At 45.2% G+C, this 20,597-nt stretch overlaps 1 protein-coding gene across 1 annotated transcript in view; it reads left to right on the forward strand.

Annotated features, from left to right (window-relative positions):
* The first annotated feature begins 4,427 nt into the window (after positions 1-4,427).
* The window catches only part of RPIA (ribose 5-phosphate isomerase A), a 32,965-nt gene continuing 16,795 nt past the window's right edge, over positions 4,428-20,597 (forward strand). The window contains exons 1-3 of the mRNA XM_043917848.1: positions 4,428-4,739; positions 13,118-13,178; positions 15,198-15,253. Of these exons, the coding sequence (XP_043773783.1) occupies positions 4,467-4,739; positions 13,118-13,178; positions 15,198-15,253 (390 nt within the window). The 5' untranslated portion in view covers positions 4,428-4,466. The remainder of the gene's footprint in view (positions 4,740-13,117; positions 13,179-15,197; positions 15,254-20,597) is intronic.

A 20,597-nucleotide genomic window follows, 5' to 3' on the forward strand; every position in this document is an offset into this window, starting at 1 on the left:
ACAAACAAAGCTATTGGAGGTGATGGAATTCCAGTTGAGCTAGTTCAAATCCTAAAAGATGATGCTGTGAAAGTGCTGCACTCAATATGTCAGCAAATTTGGAAAACTCAGCAGTGGCCACAGGACTGGAAAAGGTCAGTTTTCATTCCAGTCCCCAAAGAAAAGAAATGCCAAAGAATGCTCAAACTACCACACAATTGCACTCATCTCACACGCTAATAAAGTAATGCTCAAAATTCTCCAAGCCAGGCTTCAGCAATATGTGAACTGTGAACTTCCAGATGTTCAAGTTGGTTTAGGAAAAGGCAGAGGAACCAGAGATCAAATTGCCAACATCTGCTGGATCATCAAAAAAGCAAGAGAGTTCCACAAAAACATCTATTTCTGCTTTATTGACTATGCCAAAGCCTTTGTGTGGATCACAATAAACTGTGGAAAATTCTGAAAGAGATGGGAATACCAAAACACCTGACCTGCTTCTTGAGAAACCTGTATGCAGATCAGGAAGCAACAGTTAGAACTGGACATGGAACAACAGGCTGGTTCCAAATAGGAAAAGGAGTACATCAAGACTGTATATTGTCACACTGCTTATTTAACTTATATGCAGAGTACATCATGAGAAACGCTAGGCTGGATGATGCACAGGCTGAAATCAAGATTTCCAGGAGAAATATCAATAACCTCAGATATACAGATGACACCACCCTAATGGCAGAAAGTGAAAAAGAACTAAAGAGCCTCTTGATGAAGATGAAAGAGGAGAGTGAAAAAGTTGGCCTAAAGCTCAACATTTAGAAAACTAAGATCATGGCATCCGGTTCCATCACTTCATGGCAAACAGATGGGGAAACAGTGGAAACAGAGTCAGACTTTATTTTTTTGGGCTCCAAAATCACTGCAGATGGTGATTTCAGCCATGAAATTAAAAGACGCTTACTCCTTGGAAGGAGTTATGACCAACCTAGACAGCATATTAAAAAGCAGAGACATTACTTTGTCAACAAAGGCCCGTCTAGTCAAGGCTATGGTTTTTCCAGTAGTCATGTATGGACGTGAGAGTTGGACTATAAAGAAAGCTGAGCGCTGAAGAATTGATGCTTTTGAACTGTGGTGTTGGAGAAGGCTCTTGAGAGTCCCTTGGACTGTAAGGAGATTCAACTAGTCCATCCTAAAGAAAATCAGTCCTGGGCGTTCATTGGAAGGACTGATGTTGAAGCTGAAACTCCAATACTTTGGCCACCTGATGTGAAGAGCTGACTCATTTGAAAAGACGCTGATGCTGGGAAAGATTGAGGGCAGGAGAATGGGCTGAGAGAGGATGAGATGGTTGGATGGCATCACCGACTCAATGGACATGAGTTTGGGTAAACTCCTGGAGTTGGTGATGGACAGGGAAGCCTGGTGTGCTGCAGTTCATGGAGCTGCAAAGAGTTGGACACGACTGAGCAACTGAACTGAACTGAATTAAATTATTTATATATATGGATACAAAAGCTTTTCTACTACTCTTGATAAAGGCTTGAGAAAGAACATCAAAAAACCAACAAACAAAAAAAGAGATGTAGAAATTGGAAAACATAAATGAAATGGGAACACTGAATATGAAGTAGAAAAAGTGAAACAAACTAGATAAAAGATTATCATATAGTTCAGTTGTTTTTAAACATGGCTGCTCATTAGTAGGTCCTTGTTGTTTATCTACTTTATATATGGTAGTGTGTTTTAATCTAATTCTTTATTCTTTCCATTCCATCATACTGTTTCTATATGATATGAATTCAATCAGATATGTTGTCTATGCTAAATCATATTTTGATAAACTGTAAGCCATTAAACAATTTCTGGTTTGTACCATAATCTTGACCTGCTCATTTTGTCCATGCATCACCCAATCCATCTATCTGTTCAGCCATCTAAAGACCACATACTGAGCACCTACCTCATACTAGTGTAAAGCCCTGTGGACACAGACAGGCTCCAGGCTCTGAATCAAGGAGATTGCCCTCTAGTGGGAAAACAGATGTATATCAGCATGAAAAGTACTGTGATAAGTTTATTCAGGAAGTGAGGTCCTAGTCAGGTCTTAGAGAATGAAGAGGCATTAGCCAGATGAAGATGAAGTTGGGGGCCGGGGCTGCGGAAGGATGCGTGGAGGACATTCCAGGGTGAGGCACCAGCTCTAGCAAGGGCATAAAGACATGACAAAACAAGGTACACTGGGAAACTGTTGCTGGCTGTGATTGGTGCTTATGAGGGAGGAGGATGCCCAGGGAAAGGTCAGGGTCAGCTCCTGGGAAGCCCTGCATGCCTTGTTAAGATGTTTAGAACTCATCCTGAAAGTGATGGGGTGCCATCAAGATGTAGACAGGGATTACATGATCAGATTTGTTTTTTAAAAATTGCTTGAGCTTCCCAGGTGGCTCAGTGGTAAAGAATCCACCTGCAATGCAGGAGATTCAGGTTAGATCCCTGGGTCAGAAGCATCCCCTGAAGGAGGAAATGGCAACCACTCCAGTATTCTTGCCTGGGATATCCCATGGACAGAGGATCCTGTAGGGCTACAGTCCATGGGGTTACAAAAGAGTTGAACAATACTGAAGCGACTTAGCACACATGTACACAAGCATCCTCTGACACTAACTATTCCCTCTGTAAAAAAGGACAAAGAGTTTCACTCATCATCCAGCTATACTCAACCCTGCCCCAATAGTGCTCTCTGTGGGTGATTCAGGATGGAGTAAAAAGGATGAAGCATTTAGTGTTATGGATACAAGGCCCCTAGATAGTTAAGATGTGTATCTAAGGAAGAATTTTAATGACTCTAGATTCTTGCATCTTTCCGTACTTGGGAAAGAACGAAAATCATTAACTTGAGAATCTTCGTGTGTGTGTGCGATTAGCAGTCTTATTTTACTAAGATGTATGCTTGACTGTATCAAAAACTCAACATTCAATAAACTAATATCATGGCATCCAGTTCCATCACTTCATGGCAAATAGATGGAGAAACAATGAAAACAGTGACAGATTTTCTTTTCTTGGGCTCCAAAATCATTGCAGATGCTGACTGCAGCCATATTAAAAGACGCTTGCTCCTTTGAAGAAAAGCTATGACAAACCTAGACAGCATATTAAAAAGCAGAGACATCACTTTGCTGACAAAGATCTGTATAGTCAAAGCTATGGTTTTTCCAGTAGTCATATATGCATGAGAGTTGGACCATAAAGAAGGCTGTGTGTAGAATTGATGCTTTTGAACTATGGTGCTGGAGAAGACTCCTGAGAGGCCCCTGGACAGCAAGATCATCAAACCAGTCCATCCCAAAGGAAATCAACCCTGAATAGTCATTGGCAGGACTGATGCTGAAGCTGAAGCTCCAATACTTTGGACACCTGAATATGAAGAGCCAACTCATTGGAAAAGACCCTGATGCTGGGAAAGATTGAGGGCAGGAGGAGAAGGAGGGGGACAGAGGAGGAGATGACTGGATGGCATCACTGACTGGAGGGATATGAGTTTGAGCAAACTCTGGGAGATGGTGAAGAACAGGAAATCCTGGCAGGCTGCAGTTCATGGGGTCGCAGAGCCTGACACCGTTGAGCTACTTGAACAACAACGCTTTAATACATTTCCAAGACCAAAAAGACACGTATGTATTGGCTCCTCCCTTATCTTTTTGGAATAGTTCCACAGAGCTGAAATGTTATTTCCCCAGTTATAGTCCCTAGAAAGCTGCCAGAATAAAACTGAAACTCACTTTTCTTACGTTGTACTTTTTTTCAGTTGACACGCATAGCAAGACACTTTATAGGTAAGGAAGAAAAGAGAGAGTTGTTTAGTTCAACGATAGTCCTTTTTGAGTCAATAATTTCTATAGGTCACACATAGGCGTCGAGTCGAGCTCCATCTGGAGGAAACCGCGCCATCCAATGCTGCGCAGGGCAGAACAACATCTAAAGCTGGGGGTTCGAAATTTGTACCCTGCTCCTGTGGAAGGAGGTGTAAAGGTGGACTAAAGCGTGAGCCACTGTCCGCAGGTGCGTTTCCCCGTGGAGTCCGTCTAGAGGAGTCACTCCCAAAAGGATATTTCCATATGAGCGACTGCCCTGAGGCCTCGTACGCCACCACGTTCTTAACTCTAGAAAATCCAACAGGATTAGATCCAACACGCCCTTCTCAGACGCGGGTGCAAACAGAAACCACTCTAACCTCGATCCATCCTGGGCTGCTTGTTCTGTACCAGCCGTCACACCAAAGTTCGTCTTCGATTTGCGCACCCGGTCGCGGAGCATTGTGGGGCTGGTGGTCCAGGCTGGGGAGCGGCTTCCGGTCAGTGAAGATCTAGAACTACATTTCCCAGCAAGTACCGCGCCGCAGCGGACACGACCTCGTACGTGGGATTCAATACTTCCGGCGGAGCCGGGGGGCGGGACCGTGGCAGAGGCTGGAGCGAGGCGGCGGGATGCAGCGCCCCGGGCCCTTCAGCACCCTCTACGGGCGGGTCCTGGCCCCGCTGCCCGGGCGGGCCGGGGGCGCGGCCTCTGGCGGAGGCGGGAACAGCTGGGGCGTTCCGGGTTCCCACGTGCAGTTGCCGGGACGCTCGCAGTTCGGCGCTGGCAGCACAAGTACCGGAGCCAGGGAGGCTAACAGCGTCTGTCCGGGCCCTTCCGCGATGTCAAAGGCCGAGGAGGCCAAGAAGCTGGCTGGGCGCGCGGCCGTGGAGAACCACGTGAGGGTGAGCAGTTCAGGTCTTGGGCGCCTGTGCTCGGCCTTATGGGCTCTTGCTGCGGGCTCTGAGCGCTGCCAGGTGCGCCACGTTCCTGGCAGAGCGGGGGCTGCGTGAGAGGGGAGAGAGTATGCACTTGACCTGCCTTGAGACCTTCTCCTTCAAGGCCTTTGAGATATGGAATTGGTTGGGGCCGAGCCCCCTAAAGTTGAGATGTCTAAAGACTGCTTGTCAGGCCAGATAACAGTTTGCCAAGTGGAGCTTGGTGGTGTGTGTCTGATGTTCGGAGTGGGGTTAGGAGGGACTTAGCTAGTGGCTTCCTTATCAACAGATAAGAGCCTGGGACTGCCCAGAGGTGTTCACCTCGCTTCACTGCCCAGGGAAGTCGGTGGGGAGTTGATTTGAAAAGTGTTTTGAAATTTAACTCCAAGGAAGTGCTTAGCTGGTCGCGCACCGGCTCCTGAGTGTACTTGCCGGAGGAAAGCGGAGGTGCCAAAGACTTGAAACCTCCTTCTTTTGGCAGGGCTCGGGTGGACACTTGAAGTCTGGAGATCCTCTTTAATGTCGGGAGGTGGAGATGTTTAGCTGTTAATGTGAGGTCGTAATGTAACGTCAGTGAGGTCGTGACCTCACTTGTTGGCTAAGTGGCGGGTGTGGCCCTCTTGGTGGAGTCTTTTGGATTTGCCGTCAACAATCAATTATCTTAATTGTAAGAATTTGGGAGCCGGGAGCCAAGTGGAGTATCTCTGCTCTTAGGTGGAGTTTCCTGGGCTTCATTGGCTTTTAGTGTTTTAAGCTTTCTGGAAAGTGGTATCAGATTCTATTTTCTCTAATAATGGTTCTTTTATTCTTTACATTTGGTAATGCTTTCGTGTACGAAGTAATTTTCCTGGATTTGTTGGATCCTCCTACAGCCTGGCCAAATGGGAGGGGCCTGCGTGGTAACCTGTGGCTCAGAGTGTTCTGTAGGAGGAATGACCGAGTATCCTCCCAGACCCAAACCCAGTGACTCCTGTTCCAGTGCCCTTCCCCCAGTTACATAGCTGCCCTGTTCTGGTGTAATAGTCTGGTTAGCAATAGGAATTTCTATGGGAATTCACAGAGATAATGTAGAATGTGTCATCTGGCTCTCCTTTTGGGATTTAGTATCTCAGCTGCAACATTGGGACAATCAGCTGAGATTTCAAATGCCTCGATAAAGTGAATGGTAATGGGCAAATGAAATCTATACAAATAGAAAAGATCTGTATGTTAGATTTCCTATTATCCCATTACTATTATATCTTCCTGACCTTTTTTTTTTTTTTTTTTTTAAACACACCAACAGTCTTCTTTTATTACAACATGAACCCAGGAGGAGGAAAGGAGACAGGGCAGGACATGGAGGGAAGGTCTAGGTGGTAATGAGGACAAGCACCAAAAGTTTTCTTCAGATCTCAGGGAGCCAACCAAATTTATTTAAAATAATTAACTGTGAGCACAGCTATGTGAAGTTTCCTCCTCCTGGGTGGAAGTCAGGGGATGGGAGAAGGAGGTGAGGGGAGGGACGGAGGCAGGAGAAGAGGGGAAGGAGAAGAGTGAGAAGGGGAGGTGAGGTTACTGTAGCATGGCCTGGCCAGGGCCACAACTGGGGAGAGAAGGGAGAGGAGATTCCCCCAGTTTGCATATGCACTGGCTACCATTGTTTTTTTTTAATGATCTATTTGGTTAAATAAAAATTTGCAAGCTGCCACCTTAGGCCAGAGCCCCCAGCCACCTGTTGCCCTGAAGTTGCCAGACAATCCTGGGGAGATCTCCATTGGCCTTTTGCCATTCACCCCAGTCTCAGTTAATACCATTTTCCTTTGCAGACTTCTTTCCTGAGATGTCAACACTATTTGAATTTTTTTTTTTTTAATGATTTTATTTATTATTTATTTTTGGCTGTGCTGGGTCTTTGTCCCTGCTCCAGCGATTTTCTAGTTGGTGGTAAGCTGACGCTGCTCTCTAGTTGCGGTGTGCAGACTTCTCATTGCAGTGGGTTCTCTTGTTGCAGATATGGGCTCTAGGGTACAGTTTTCAGTAGTTGCAGTTCCCAGGTATGAGAGCACAGGCTCAATAGCTGGGGCGTACGGGCTTAGTTGCTCTACTGGGATCTTCCTGGACCAGGGATGGAACCTATGTCCTGCATTGGCAGGTGGATTCTTTATTACTGAGCCACCGGGGAGGTCCTGTATTTAGCACTTTTTACCGCTGATTCATTCATCCTGTTGCTGCTGGGAACTTGTTGAGAGCCTGCTAGGTGTCAGGTAGTTGGTGTGGAGGCCAGAGATGTGGCTAAAGGGAGGAGATGCTGATCCCGGATATTTTGCAAACACGATTACTTAATTCCAAGACAAGTTTATTGATCATAGTCCTGTACCTGATTGTCAAGGTTTAGCAGCCCTCTCCAGGGTTATCCTTTTTTTCCATCTAAGGCCAAATTTTCCTTTAGCACTTTGTGTCTTGAAATGGTTTCCTTGTTATCCAACTAAGGTTTGACTGCTCACCCCTTGAAAGACAAGTGTTGGCTGGAAAGAAAAGATTGCTTTGTTCTGGAGGCTGGCAACCTGGAGAGAAGGCGGACTTCTAGAAGCTACTCCTAAGGTGAAAGGGGACGTTTATTGCAGTTAATCATTTAGGGAGGGGGTCAGAGTCTTATCTTCCACTGTGTGTAGACCTTCTTCTGATTGGCTGATGGTGAGGTAACTGTGTGGTGGTTAGCAGTTTTCTACTTGGGTGGGGCCTTAGTTCCTGTGGAAGAACTCAGAGATGTGTTGTCATGTATGTTCCTTGAGGAGGAACCGGGACCTTGCCTCTCAGCACTTTGTTTCTTGACTGCTCCTCCCTTGCTTCTGCATTCCTTCCCTTACCTGAATAGTGACTGCTTGTATCTGTCCTTTGGGACTCAGGGAAGGTCAAGGAGGCTGTATGAAGCCTGTTTCCTACAAACAACAAACAGGGGACAAGGGCCTGCTCAGTTTCATACTTTTGTGTAAGTTTGTGTAAGTTTATCAAGGTAGCTTATGTGCCAGGTCCTGTTGGTTCCACCTTTGGAATGTTCTTAGAGCTGACCCTTCCTGTGGACCAACTTGCCCTGTTTAGGCTTTCCCTGTGGCCAGAAGATTGCAGTTGCCCTTGTCTTGTCTCCTCTTCTGACCGGCCAAGTGATGCATTGTCATCTGCTGAAGCTCCCTTCTGCTCTTAGCCTCATCCTAACCTCCGTATGACATCTGTTACGAGCCAGTAACAGTGAGCCAGGTGGAAGGGATACACGGATAAGAGGCTCTGATTCTTGTCCTTAAGCGCAAAGTCTTGTTTCCTTCTCTGCTCTCCTCTCTCCCGGGGACCAGAACATTGGAAGGAACAGACTGCTGGCGTGGCTGTGTTTTAATGTCACCACCCTCTACCTAGAATGCTCTTTCTTGTCTGCTGCTCTTGTCTGTTAAAACTCTGTCCTTCAGGGTTTGGTTCAAAGGCCATTCTTCCTTTCAGTTTTTCCCTAGCCTTATAAGGGGAGGAATTCTTCCCTTAAATTGTGTAGTCCTCCATACCTTGTATGTGCTTTACATTTTATGGTCTAGTTATGTGTGTATCCCAATCCCATGAAGGGTAAACTTCTGGAAGGTAGTAAACTTGATTTTCATTCGACGTTGGTCACAGTGGGACCTGCCTACTAAATGTTTGATGAGCTGTGTGGCGTGTGGACACAAATATGGAGGTCATAGGGTGAATCACTGGGGTGTTTCCCTTCCCGAGCCCCTTGGTGCTCCAGTGTGGTGACTACTTCCATTCCTGGGTAAATGGAAATTTTGGAGAGTTCTCTACTGAAGGGATTAGGTAGCGACCCTTGACTCAGGTCTGCTGGTACAGGACAGGTCACCACCCAAGGCCACGTTCTCCTGAAGGTCTATAACCTCCTTCGTTCTCTTTGGAGCCTGGCCTTTGCTTTTTGGCTGGCTGAGCTTGAAGAAGTTGGTGGACAATAGTTCCAGTAGGTCAACAGAAGAGGTTACCCCACTGGACATGGTGAGCCAAGTTGTGATGTTGCATATATGACCTGTGGTTTAGTGTTGCCCTTAGGAGCTGCCTGCTCCTCCGGTGGAGCCTGCCTGGCTACTGTTGGACCAGCTCTGTATAGCTTTGGCTGTTACCCTGATTCCTGGCCAGTCATTGGATTCCATGGCAGCAAGACCACAGGGCTGAAGAGCTTTGGGCCTGACAGGTTTGCGCAATTCTTGGCCTCTACCAAAAAACAGCTAAGGGAGGAGCCTTGCACAAAGCTTGTGTGACTCACCCAAGTTCATCTGTGTGCCACCTGCCTGCTGGGTGACAGGAGAGTAGGGAGATGAGGAATCCGGCGGTTGAGTTACTGTGAAGCTGGAGCTGTCAGCTTCAGGTCAGGTGTGATGGTCACGTGGAGCCTGCCTAGTCAAGGCATTTCCCTGTTTGCTTAGTTTGTTGGGAGCATGCACTCAGTCATGTCCGACTCTGCGACCCCACAAACTGTAGCCCACCAGGCTCCTCTGTCCTTGGGATTTTTCAGGCAAGAATACTGGAGTGCATCACCATTTCCTCCTCCAGGGGATCTTCCCAACCCAGGGATCGAACCAGCGTGCCCTGTGTCTCCTGCATTGCAGGCAGATATTTTAGCCACTGTACCTTCAGGGAAACTCCCTAGTTAAGGCATTTCCTGTTACTTGAAGATTTTTACATTTTTCTGATGTTCATCTGTTTTGTGTGGTAGTGTAGCACTTACTGGTCTTGAAGACCTTGGTGTTGAGGTTTGCCCAGGTAGCTAAGCAGCTGGTGGATGCACTACCTTCGTGAGGGCACCACCATGGGTGGATTCCTGACCTAACACGAGCTCCATTTTAAGGCCTCTTGGTGTTATTTGGTAACGTTTGAGCCAGTAAAAGTGACTTCCATCAGATCAGGAACACAGGGGTTGATGGGCAGCGCCCTCTGTAGGTAGGAGAGGCCCAGTTAGAAGCAGGGACATTAGCATTTGATTTGTTCTTTTTTTTGTAACTCCCTCCACCTTTCATTCTTTACAGTCTTTTCTTGCTAGAGTTGTCCTCTCACTTTGAGAAGGACTGTGTCAGCAGTGGGGTCCACGGGGCTCACCCTGGAGGTTCCTGTGGCATTTGTCCCATGGGGAGTTTGTCCTGAGGGGCCTCCAGGACGTTTCTTCCTCCTACAACGGGCCCCCCCGCCCCTTACCATATGAGTTCATTGTTAATCAGTCGCTGGAACCCTAAGAAATTTTAATTGAAATGTTTCAGCAAATTGAACTTCCTGAAGTTGCTTATTTAAGGTGAGGCTGTGTAGGGGAGTAATTAATATTGTCAAAAAATGACTTGCTTTTTAAAGGTAAAATCATGATACTTAATATAGATATAAAATAACATTATCAGAGGTTTTTTTTTTTTCCCCCCAATTTCACTCATTGAATTGAGGGAACCGGAAAAGATGCTATAACCTGTTCACTGCTAAATCACTTCAGTCATGTCTGACACTGTGCGACCCTCTGGACTGTAGCCCACCAGGCTCTTCTGTCTGTGGGATTCTCCAGGCAAGAATACTGGAGTGGGTTGCTATGGCCTTCTCCAGAGGATCTTTCCAACCCAGGGATCGAACCCATTTCTTTTACGTCTTCTGCATTGGCAAGTGGGTTCTTTACCACTAGCACCACTTGAGAAGCCCAGACTGTTCACAGGAAAACCCAAAGAACCACAAAATTATATACAGTCAGGGAATGTTAAAATAAATTTACAAGAACTCTTATAAATCTGGAGAAGACTCTTGAGAGTCCCTTGGATAGCAGGAGATCAAACCAGTCAATCCTAAAGGAAATCAACCCTGAATAGTCATTGGAAGGTCTGATGCTGAAGCTCCAATCCTTTGGCCACCTGATTCAAAGAGCTGACTCATTGGAAAAGACCCTGATGTTAGAAAAGGTTGAGGGCAGGAGAAGGGGGCAACAGAGGATGAGATGGTTGGATGGCATCACTGACTAATGGACGTGAGTTTGTGCAAACTTTGGGAAATAGTGAAGGACAGGGAAGCCTGGCATGCTGTAGTCCATGGGGTCACATAGAGTCGGACTTAGAAAGACTGAACAAGAGCTATAGGATAATTAGTTGGATTTCACAAAACAGTTTGCATTTCACTGGGCAAGAATTTGCAGGGGCACACTCCCCTGTAGGATCAGATAATGCCTGCAGATTCCAGCATTTTGTTGAAAGAATCTAATAATCTCTTGCTCATTTCTAAGTCTTAAATTTTCGCTTCAGTCAGTTCAGTTCAGTTGTTCAGTCGTGTCCAAGCGACAGTCTTTTCGTGTCAGTCTTTGCAACTCCATGGACTGCAGCACGCCAAGCCTCCCTGTCCATCACCAGCTCCTGGAGTTCCCTCAAACTCATGTACACTGAGTCGGTGATGCCATCCGACCATCTCATCCTCTGTCATCCCCTTCTCTTCCCACCTTCAGTCTTTTCCAGCATTAGGGTCTTTTCAGATGAGTCAGCTCTTCGCATCAGGTGGCCAAAGTATTGGAGTTTCAGCTTCAACATCAGTCCTTCCAATGAATATTCAGGACTGATTTCCTTTGGATGAACTGGTTGGATCTCCTTGCAGTCCAAGGGACTCTCAAGAGTCTTCTCCAACACCACAGTTCAAAAGCATCAATTCTTCCGCACTCAGCTTTCTTTATAGTCCAACTCTTAAATCCACACATGACTACTGAAAAAGCTGTAGCCTTGACTAGACAGACCTTTGTTGGCAAAGTAATGTCTCTGCTTTTTAATATGCTGTCTAGGTTGGTCATAGCTTTTCTTCCAAAGAGCAAGTGTCTTTTAATTTCATGGCTGTGGTCACTATCTGCAGTGATTTTTGGAGCCCCCCAAAATAAAGTCTGCCACTGTTTCCACTCTTTGCCCATCTATTTTCCCTTGGGGTGTTGAATTACCTCTGAAGGCCTTTGAGGTCACAAGGGATTGTTGTGAGATTCACCTTTTATCAACATTTGTAAATCTTTGTAGGTGCCTAGTAGATGATAGCTGCTGCTTTGGCCTGTAGCTCTTCTGCCCTAAACAGGGGAGAGATTACTCCTAGGAAGTTGCTTAGGAACCAACTACATTAGTTCCTGCTAGTACCCTGGCCTCGTTCTGCTGTCTGTGGTCTAACCGACCTCGGCTGGGCCCCTGCTCTGCTCTCAGGTCCCTTCCCCCTTTCTTACTATGACAGGCTCGGGAATGTGATGCCTGGTTCTCCTCCTTTGTACTCATGCATGATTTCCGACATGGCCACCAGATGAAGACTGTTTCTCATGTTCCCAGCTCAGCCTTCCCCCTTCCCCCATATTCTCTGAAACAAACTTGTATCAAATGAGGATCCCTTGATGTGATTTGATATTCAAGGTTGCGTCAGACTCTCCTCTCTTCTGTTAGCTTTGGTTGGAGCTCTGGATGGTAGACTTGATGTGTCTCTGAGGTTTGCTGTGATGCCACCAACTTGAAGGACAGCCCCCTTCCTTGTGGATGTTAAAACTTGGCTTCTACAATGTGGGGAGATGTATGAAAAGTCACTGAAGTCAGAAACCACTGTTTTCTGCTCTTAATGTACAGCGAGGCTCTGTTTTTCCCTAGGGTCTTTCTGATTCCTCTCCTGGAATTGACCAAAAATCCTCCAGTGTTCATCTTTAGGCCATTTCTGTGTGGTAGAATATGAGGAGTGTTAAAAATAAGATAACAGGCCCCAAAGGGAGTTGCTTATGCCAAGCCCCACATCACCAAACTGATACTTAATTACGCTTTTGGCTCCCCCAGAAATGGAATCTTAGCCCACCCAATCCAGGCTCGCTTGGTCAGCACTAGTGAGGCCATCTGCTGGGGGGGACCCCTGCCATCCCCTGCAGGGAGTTCACCTGAGAGAAACCAACTCCCTTTCAGCCCACAGCAGCTTCTTTATTTCCTGCTCCCTTCCTGCTATAAAAGTCTTTAGTTTTATACAGCTTCTTAGAGATCCTTTCTGTTTGCTAGGTTGAATCCTGCCCAGTTCGAGTTGATTTTTGCTGAAATAAAATCTTAAACTTTTAATCTGCCTCAGTTTATCTTCGAAGAGGAGGAAATGGTAGCGGCATTGTCAAGGATGGAAGGAGGAGGGCTCTGCTGATAAGTTGCCACTGGGCACCAGAACAAAGTCCAGCTTGGAGGTTTGGTGATTGTATTTCTGTGGGCACAGTACCTGCTTTGTGCCATGTCGGTGAATTGCTATTCCTTATAATTTTATAGCTCTAGAAAGGGCACTGGAGAGGGAGTAAAATACAGTATTAATAAAGTTTCCCTCTTCTTTTTTTATCTTTGCAGAATAACCAAGTGCTGGGAATCGGGAGCGGTTCTACAATTGTCCACGCCGTGCAGCGAATAGGTATGTTCTCAGGGCCAACTCGATGTTTTGTGTAGGACAGTGGGGGAGGGGATATAGAGGAGAAGTAGGAAGCGGGCACTGGCTCGGCATCTGCCCTGCTTGGTGCCAGCTGTGTGGAGCCTGCAGTCAGATGAGTATTTCTGTCTTCCTCTAAGTGCTATTCTTAGGCCCTGTCACCCAACTCTGGGGGTTACCCTGGCTTTCTTTGCTCTGCTGAGCTGCAGGTGAGGAGCTGAGGAGCTGACTTGAGGTGGGGTGTCTGTGTCTCTGTGTGTGTGTTCTCCATGGAACCTTAATTGTCATCATTGGGGTGTGTGTATGTGTGTGTGGCCTCATGGATCCTGAGGCAGGCAAGCCCTTTCAAGCTGGAGGTCCCTCAAGCACACAAATCGAGGTCAGCCCAGGCTTGACCTGTTTGTGACTGTGGCATGGATGTGACCTTGCACTTGGTGGCTGCTGGCTCCGCAGGTGCTGACTTCATTTGGCTTTGGGTGTCTCTGGGCTCAGGAACTATCAACCCCGGTGGCTGCTCAACAGGTTTGACGGCCTTGCACTTGTTTGTGAGAACAGAGTCCAGAGGAGAGGCTTTCCTGAATACTGCTCTCCTCTGCCCGGTGCCAAGGGGCTACGCTCAGGGGACAAAGCCCAGGAATGCTCTGTCTTGAAGGAATGATTCTGGTGCAGGCATGCTGGCTTCTGGAAGCCTTCTCATTAGCCTAACAGGGCCTCAGCGTGGTACACCCTTGTGCCTCAGCACTGTGTGCGTGTGGGGGGCTTTTAGGGCACAGGATTACTGTAGATTTTGTACTAGTGGCATCTAAACCTCCCTAGGTGCACATTCAGTGACTGAAGAGATTTGATATTTTTAATAAGACAGTTTTCCCCTGTTGGGGCATTACTGAGGACTTAAGCCCGGGATACAGCTTTTCAGATAGCTCTGAGGGACTGTTGAGAAGCCAGGACATGTAGGAGTTTTTGAAAAAAAAAAACAAAAACACAAAACTCCAGTAGTCGCATGTCAAAAGATTACTGCTATTTAAAGAAAAACCAGACATCACAAGTTAATAAATTTAGTGCTCTTCTGTGTATGGGAAGATGCAAGAGTCTGGGCTTAATGAAATTACCCCTTTGATGTGCACCTTAATCTGGGGCCAGTGTCCTGTTTTTCTCCATCCTGAATCCTCTCAGGGTGCGCTGCCTAGGGTGGGTGCAGTGACTCATGACTTGATGACATCCTTTGTTTACTGAAATGAGAGGAGGCATTCTTTGTCTGCATCCCTTGAGATTTTTTGGTTTTTGGCCATCCCATGTGGCTTGTGGGATCTTAGTTCCCCAACTAGGGACTGAACCCTGGGCCCCATCAGTGAAAGCGCCAAGTCTTAACCACTGGACCACCAGGGAATTCTTAAGACTTTTCTTTTTGTTTAAATCAAACTTTCCGGAAAGGTGCAAATTTTAAGTGAGTAAATAAACCCTCTTTTAACTGCCCTCTGGGGTCTATAAATGATTCTATTTTTTTTTTTACTAAATGCAGAAGTCAAGTTTTAGCTTTTCTCTGTAAAAGGCAATATAGGGAGGTAGTTAAGACTGTGGCACTAGACTGCCTGGGATCAGATCTTAGTTCTGTTGTTTGTTAGTTGCTTACCAGTTATTTTTGTCTCTCTGCACCTGTTTCCTCATCTGTAAAGTGGGAATAATAATTGTAAGTTACCTTTGGGTTCCTGGATTAAAAGTTCATATATACAAAGTTCTTTGAATAATGCCAAACACGTTCTAGCAAACACTGATGTTTCTCTTTCCGTGATTAGTACTTAACCTCTTTAGGCATTTTTTGTCCTTGTCTGGTGACATGCAACGTCTGTTTACCAACTTGTCACCAAGGGAGGGGACATGGAATGAAAGGCACCTGTCAGTGGTGGGGATTAGACGTTTTCTGTTGGCTTTGAGCAAGTGTGTGTATGACAAGGAAGATAAAGGGAGGAGAGTGAAAAACCACCGACATGGCTTTTGTCTTCACAGCTGAAAGAGTGAAACAAGAGAATCTGAACCTCGTCTGTATTCCCACCTCCTTCCAGGTATGTCCTGCTTTCCCTTCTCCATCTTGGCATTTCACTGAATCACACAGGTTGCTGAGGATGAGGGGGTATGGCTCTGGGTTGTGCACCAGGGTGGTACCGGGTGAGAGAGCCAGGAGCAGGAGGGTAGTCAATAGATGGGAGATTGCTCCTCAGAAGCATGGTTTTAGAGGTGTTCCTTTATTGACTCTGAATATTTTAGCATATATTTAGTATATTGTGGCATATGTAGAGATAACCACATGGTCTCCATCCTCAAGAAGTATTATCTCCATTTATAGATGAAAAAACAGGCTACAGGGCATTAACTGATGTGTTAGTAATACAGGGGTAGTATTTTGAGTCCATGTCTAATGCTGTTTGACCATAAAATAGTAGGGGCTGGTGAAGGAAAGCAACAGAGCCAATTAAATATAGGGAAAGATATGGGAAGAAGGCTTCAGGAAGGGAGTGGAAGGAGGTGCCCAAATAGAGCCCCTTTCCTCACCTGGCCATTGTGGGGAGGTTGTGTGTATCATCTTTCATTGAATTCATTGAGGAGGTACTGTGAGCTGGGGTTAAAGGTTGGCATTGCTGACGGTTGGTGCTCCTGTGACATTGTGGCCTTGGGTAAAGAAACTCTCAATCCTGGAGGCTCAGCACTGCAGGTAGCTCTGGTGAAGGGACAGAGCTGAAGTAGAGGACGGTATCCTTTTGGGCTTCCCTTGTGGCTTAGTAGTAAAGAATCCATTTGCCAATGTGGGATACTCAGGTTTGATCCCTGGGTCAGGAAGATCCCCTGCAGAAGGGAATGGCTCCCAACTCCGGTATTCTTGCCTGGAGAGTCACATGGACAAAGGAGCCTGGTGGGTTACAGTCCACAGGGTTTCAGAGTTGGACATGACTGAGCGATTAAACAGCAAAAGTTTCCTTCTAAGTCAGGTGTGTGCCCCTGCCTGTCAGTGGGGAATGGAGGAGGAGACAGGATAGGAAGTTAGGATAGTGTGTCCTGCCAGATCTTCCTTGAAGTTAAATCTCTTGGAGACTCTGACCAGCTAGGTGGGCACCCAGGGGACTGAAGACAGTACCATAATTCTTATGTCGGGTTGGGAAGGAAGTGGTTTTACTTGGCCTTTCTTGCTTTTGAAATCTGGCTGTCCTGAGGAGATACTCTAAGTCAGAAGGGTTGTGATGGGTTGCCTTGGTCTTTTGAAAACGTCTAAGTGTGTCATTTTTCCAAATGGATTGATCATCTAGCATTTTTCTTATTTAATAAGTTATTTGATATTGGTGTTCATTTTTAAAGTTGTATACGACATTAGTTGCTCAGTCGTGTCCAACTTTTTGTGACCCCATGGACTGTAGCCTGCCAGGCTCCTCTGTCATGGGATTCTCCAGGCAAGAAAACTGGAGTGGGTTGCCATTTCCTTCTCCTGGGGATCTTCCCAACCCAGGGATCGAACCTGGGTCTCCTGCATTGCAGGCAGATTCTGTACCATCTGAACTACCGGGGAAGCCCACAGTTAAACACATGCATGTAGACTGAAGAGTCAAATAATTTTTTTTTTTATTAAAAAGCAAAACACTCCCTTAATCCCCACCCCCCACCACCGCTCTGACCACAACTGTTTCTTGCTCTTTAAGCAAGAATTTTTTTTTTTTCTTGCTCTTTAAGCAATAATTTTTTTTTTTTCTTAATAGTTATTTATTTGACTGTTCTGGGTTTCAGTTGTGGCAGTCGGGATCCTTGATCTTCAATACAGCATGCAGGATCTTTGTGGCATGCAAGATTTAATTCTCTGACCACGGATTGAATCCAGACTCCCTGCATTGGGAGCTCGTAGTCTTAGCCACTGGACTGCCAGAGAAGTCCCATAGGTGGACATACTTTTAAAACTACTTTAGTTCATTGGATGTTTGCTCCAGAATCTGGAAACTACATACTTTCTTGCTATTTACATTTTATTTTCAACTTTAGGTAATAATTCTACACTGAATGGGTGAAAGGAAGATGAGCATTTGATTATCTCTTCCCTCCTTGTTCCCACAGTTCACACATCCTTCTCCCAGTCTTCAGGACAGTCATATTCTGGTGAGGCTTACTGAGTGCTTACAGGAAGGCGATGACCAAACTACAGCTGAGCTGTGCGGTGTGCTGTGGTTACGCTTCCTTACCTGCCCATTGTTTTGTTCTGCCAAAAGTTAAGTAAATCATGCCTTTGTTTTTTTTTTCATTTGCCAGGTTATCTACATACTTCTTACTAATTCAGCCTCAAACTCTTAGCTACATGGAAAATCTCACCTGTCTGGCCAGTGGACATTCCACTCTATGACTTTCATCTTTTTGCCTGAGTTCTCTGGTTGCTAGCAGCTGTACCCTGCTGTGGATTTGGAGTTGTCTCCCTTTATGCTCAGGAACTTACCTATTCTGTCTCGTTTTGGATCATCCAGTCCCTTGGTCTTGTTCTTCCGCACTACTCCCCTACATCCTTTAGTTTTGTTTCCTTCAGTTTTAGTGAAACACGTCTTTCATATCAGGGGTCCCCAACACCCGGGCCATGGACTGGTTCCTGTCTGTGGCCAGTTACGAACTGGGGAAGCTTCATCTCTATAGCCGCTCCCCATTGCTTGCATTACACTTGAGCTCCTCCTGTTAGATCAGTGGCGGCATCATGGTGAGTTGTATAATTATTTCATTATATATCACATTGTAATCAAAATGCATAGTAAATGTAATGTGCTTGAATCATCCCAAAACCACCTCCCCACCCTTGTGGAAAAATCCTCTTCCACGAAACCCATCCTGGTGCCAAAAAGGTTGAGGACTGCTGCTTCAGGTAGCTACCTAAGTGCATGGGGTGCAAACTTGTCGGCGCTTTGGATGTCTGAAAATGTCTTTATTATAGCCTCTCTGGAACTCAGCTATTTGGGTATAGAAATCTCTGCTAAATCATTTCTTAGTTCTTGGTTCTGTCTGTCTGCTGGCTTTCAATTTGCTATTGAGGAGCTCGGTGCCATTGATTCTTGATCCTTTGTATGAAGTCTATTTTTCATTCTCTCTGAACTCTTACACCCTTATGTTATTTTTATCTCCAGTGTTCTGAAATTTCACTTTGGTGTGGGTTTATTTTTGTCCATTGTGCTGGGCGCTTGCTGGGACATGTCATTCTACAAATTCACGATCTTCAATTTGGGGGATTTTTCCTTTTCCCTATTATTCCTTTGATTTTCTTTTGTTTTCTCTGTTCTTTCTTTTGGGACCCTTGTTAAGTCCTTGGTGCTCATGGCCTGTTTTGTCTTTTTGTCTTTTCGGCTTTATCTTTTTCTAACCCTTCTATTGAGCTTTCTTTGCTTTCATATGTTTAATTTCATGTAAGAACTCTTTTTGTTGTTCTCTGAGTAAGTTTTTGTTTGTTTGTTTGTTTTATGGGTTCAGTTTTTCCAGTTCCTTCTCTAAGCTCCCTGAGGATATTAATGCTTTTGTTTTTCTTCTAAGGTCTCTTCTCCTTCTTATCTTTCCTCAGAACTTTTTTGTTGCTGTTGTTTACAGTTTGTTGGAAGTATAATTTACATAGAGTACAATTTACTCTTTTTTTGGTACTTCCCTGATGGTCCAGTGGTTAAGATTAAGAATCCACACTTACACTTCAGGAAGCATGAGTTTGATCCCTGGTTGGGGAACTCAGATCTTGCATGCCATGTGGAGTGGTAAAAAAAAAAAAAATTACCCTTTTTTAACATGTAATTCTGAGTTTTGACTGATATAGTCAAGTTACAACCAACACAGACAAATATTGTTAGAATGCTTGGTCTTTTCTTTTTTTAATTCTGGCATCTCTTAATTCTGGTATTCTTTACCTTTCTGCTTGTTTTGAACACTAGTAGACTAAGAAGCTGATTGGAAAGCAGCTCTCAGGGTGAGGGTAGTCCTTGCTCTCGACTTGTCTGCCAAGCCCTTATCTTGGGGGAAACTTCTGGAGTCAGATCATTTTTCTTTCCTTTGACTGGTCAGGTTTCCCAGAGTAGACTGCCCAGTGCCCTTTCAGGAGGGGTATGCATAGCTGCCATGTCCTGGGAACCAAATAGGAGAAGAGGGTGAGAAGACATCTGTTGTTATTCGCGACATAAACCTGCTTCTGATTTCTCCCATTTTCAGTGTTGTTCTTGTGCTAGATGGAGAAGAAGCGCCTGCTACGTTTTGCAGTGCGTCTTTGACTCTGGGCTTGATCATATTACTTGTTTCGCCAATGGAACGTGTCATTAGTGGGTTGAAAAGTGCTTTTGCTTTGGGGGCTTGGCCTTTTTGCTCCTGAAACCTTTCCTGTTGCCTTATGAACAGGCCTCAGCTAACTCCCCTGGAGGGTAAGAGGCATGTGAGTGAGGTCATACTAGAGACTTTTCAGTCTGTCCATGGCATCATGAGAATTAATAACTATTTGCTTGTTTAAGTCTCTGAGTCTTGGGGTAACTACTCTGCAGCAAAAGCTCACTGATGGAGTACCCCATCTGCAGCTCTGCCTGGCAGCCCAGTCCTGAGCCCTGCTGTTTGACCTTCTCCAGAGAACAAACATGGTACTTTGGAAGAAGTGGAGAAAGATGAGAAGCTGTAACAGGTTCTCAAATAGCCTTTCAACCAGCTTTCCCTTCTCATTCCCACTGTTGTGTCTGTTTCTGAAGTTCACAGTGTCGCTGAGTCCTGGAACCTTTTGGGAGGTTGCTTCTTAGCTCTCTCCAGTACAGGTTTAGGATTTCTCTTCATTTCTGCCACTTATCACTGTCCGTCAGTGGTCTAACTTTTAAAAACTGGTTGCTCTTTTCTCTTCTTTTTGGTTTATGCCTTTAAGAAAAATTCCTTTATCATAAATTTAGAGAGGTTTGGGGAAAGAGCTGAGCTAAATACAGGTGTTCATGTTCAAGAAGTTCCAATTAAACTTCTTTAATTGGAAGGAAGTTTGATGTGTGTTTTTCAGATAGCATCCTCCAAGCGCACCTGTGTGTTATGATGGTAATTAATAGCAAAACTGGAAAATGATGGCCAGTTCCAGTTGATCGGTTAGAAAAGTCATTCACAGTTTGCAGGACTTTAAAAAATAAACTTTTTCAGAGGTTTGTTTTTTTCCCTCCCTTAAATTCAAACTTATTTTGTGTTACATTTAGCCAGCTGTAGTCTCCTGAAATGACTGAAAGGAAGCCAAAATATTTTGTGCTCTATCTTTTAAAAAAGTAAACCCATAGGGACTTAAAGGATTTTTGTAGATTTTCCCTTCAAAGTTAAAAGATTTGGGGAGAAGAAAATAAAAATTGTATTTAAAAGCTAGATCTGGTCTAAGCAAAAAAAGTGTTTATTCACAATGGCCTTTAGTTC

This window comes from Cervus elaphus, chromosome 11, assembly GCF_910594005.1.
Source record: "Cervus elaphus chromosome 11, mCerEla1.1, whole genome shotgun sequence".
In the NCBI taxonomy this organism is placed as follows: Eukaryota; Metazoa; Chordata; class Mammalia; order Artiodactyla; family Cervidae; genus Cervus; species Cervus elaphus.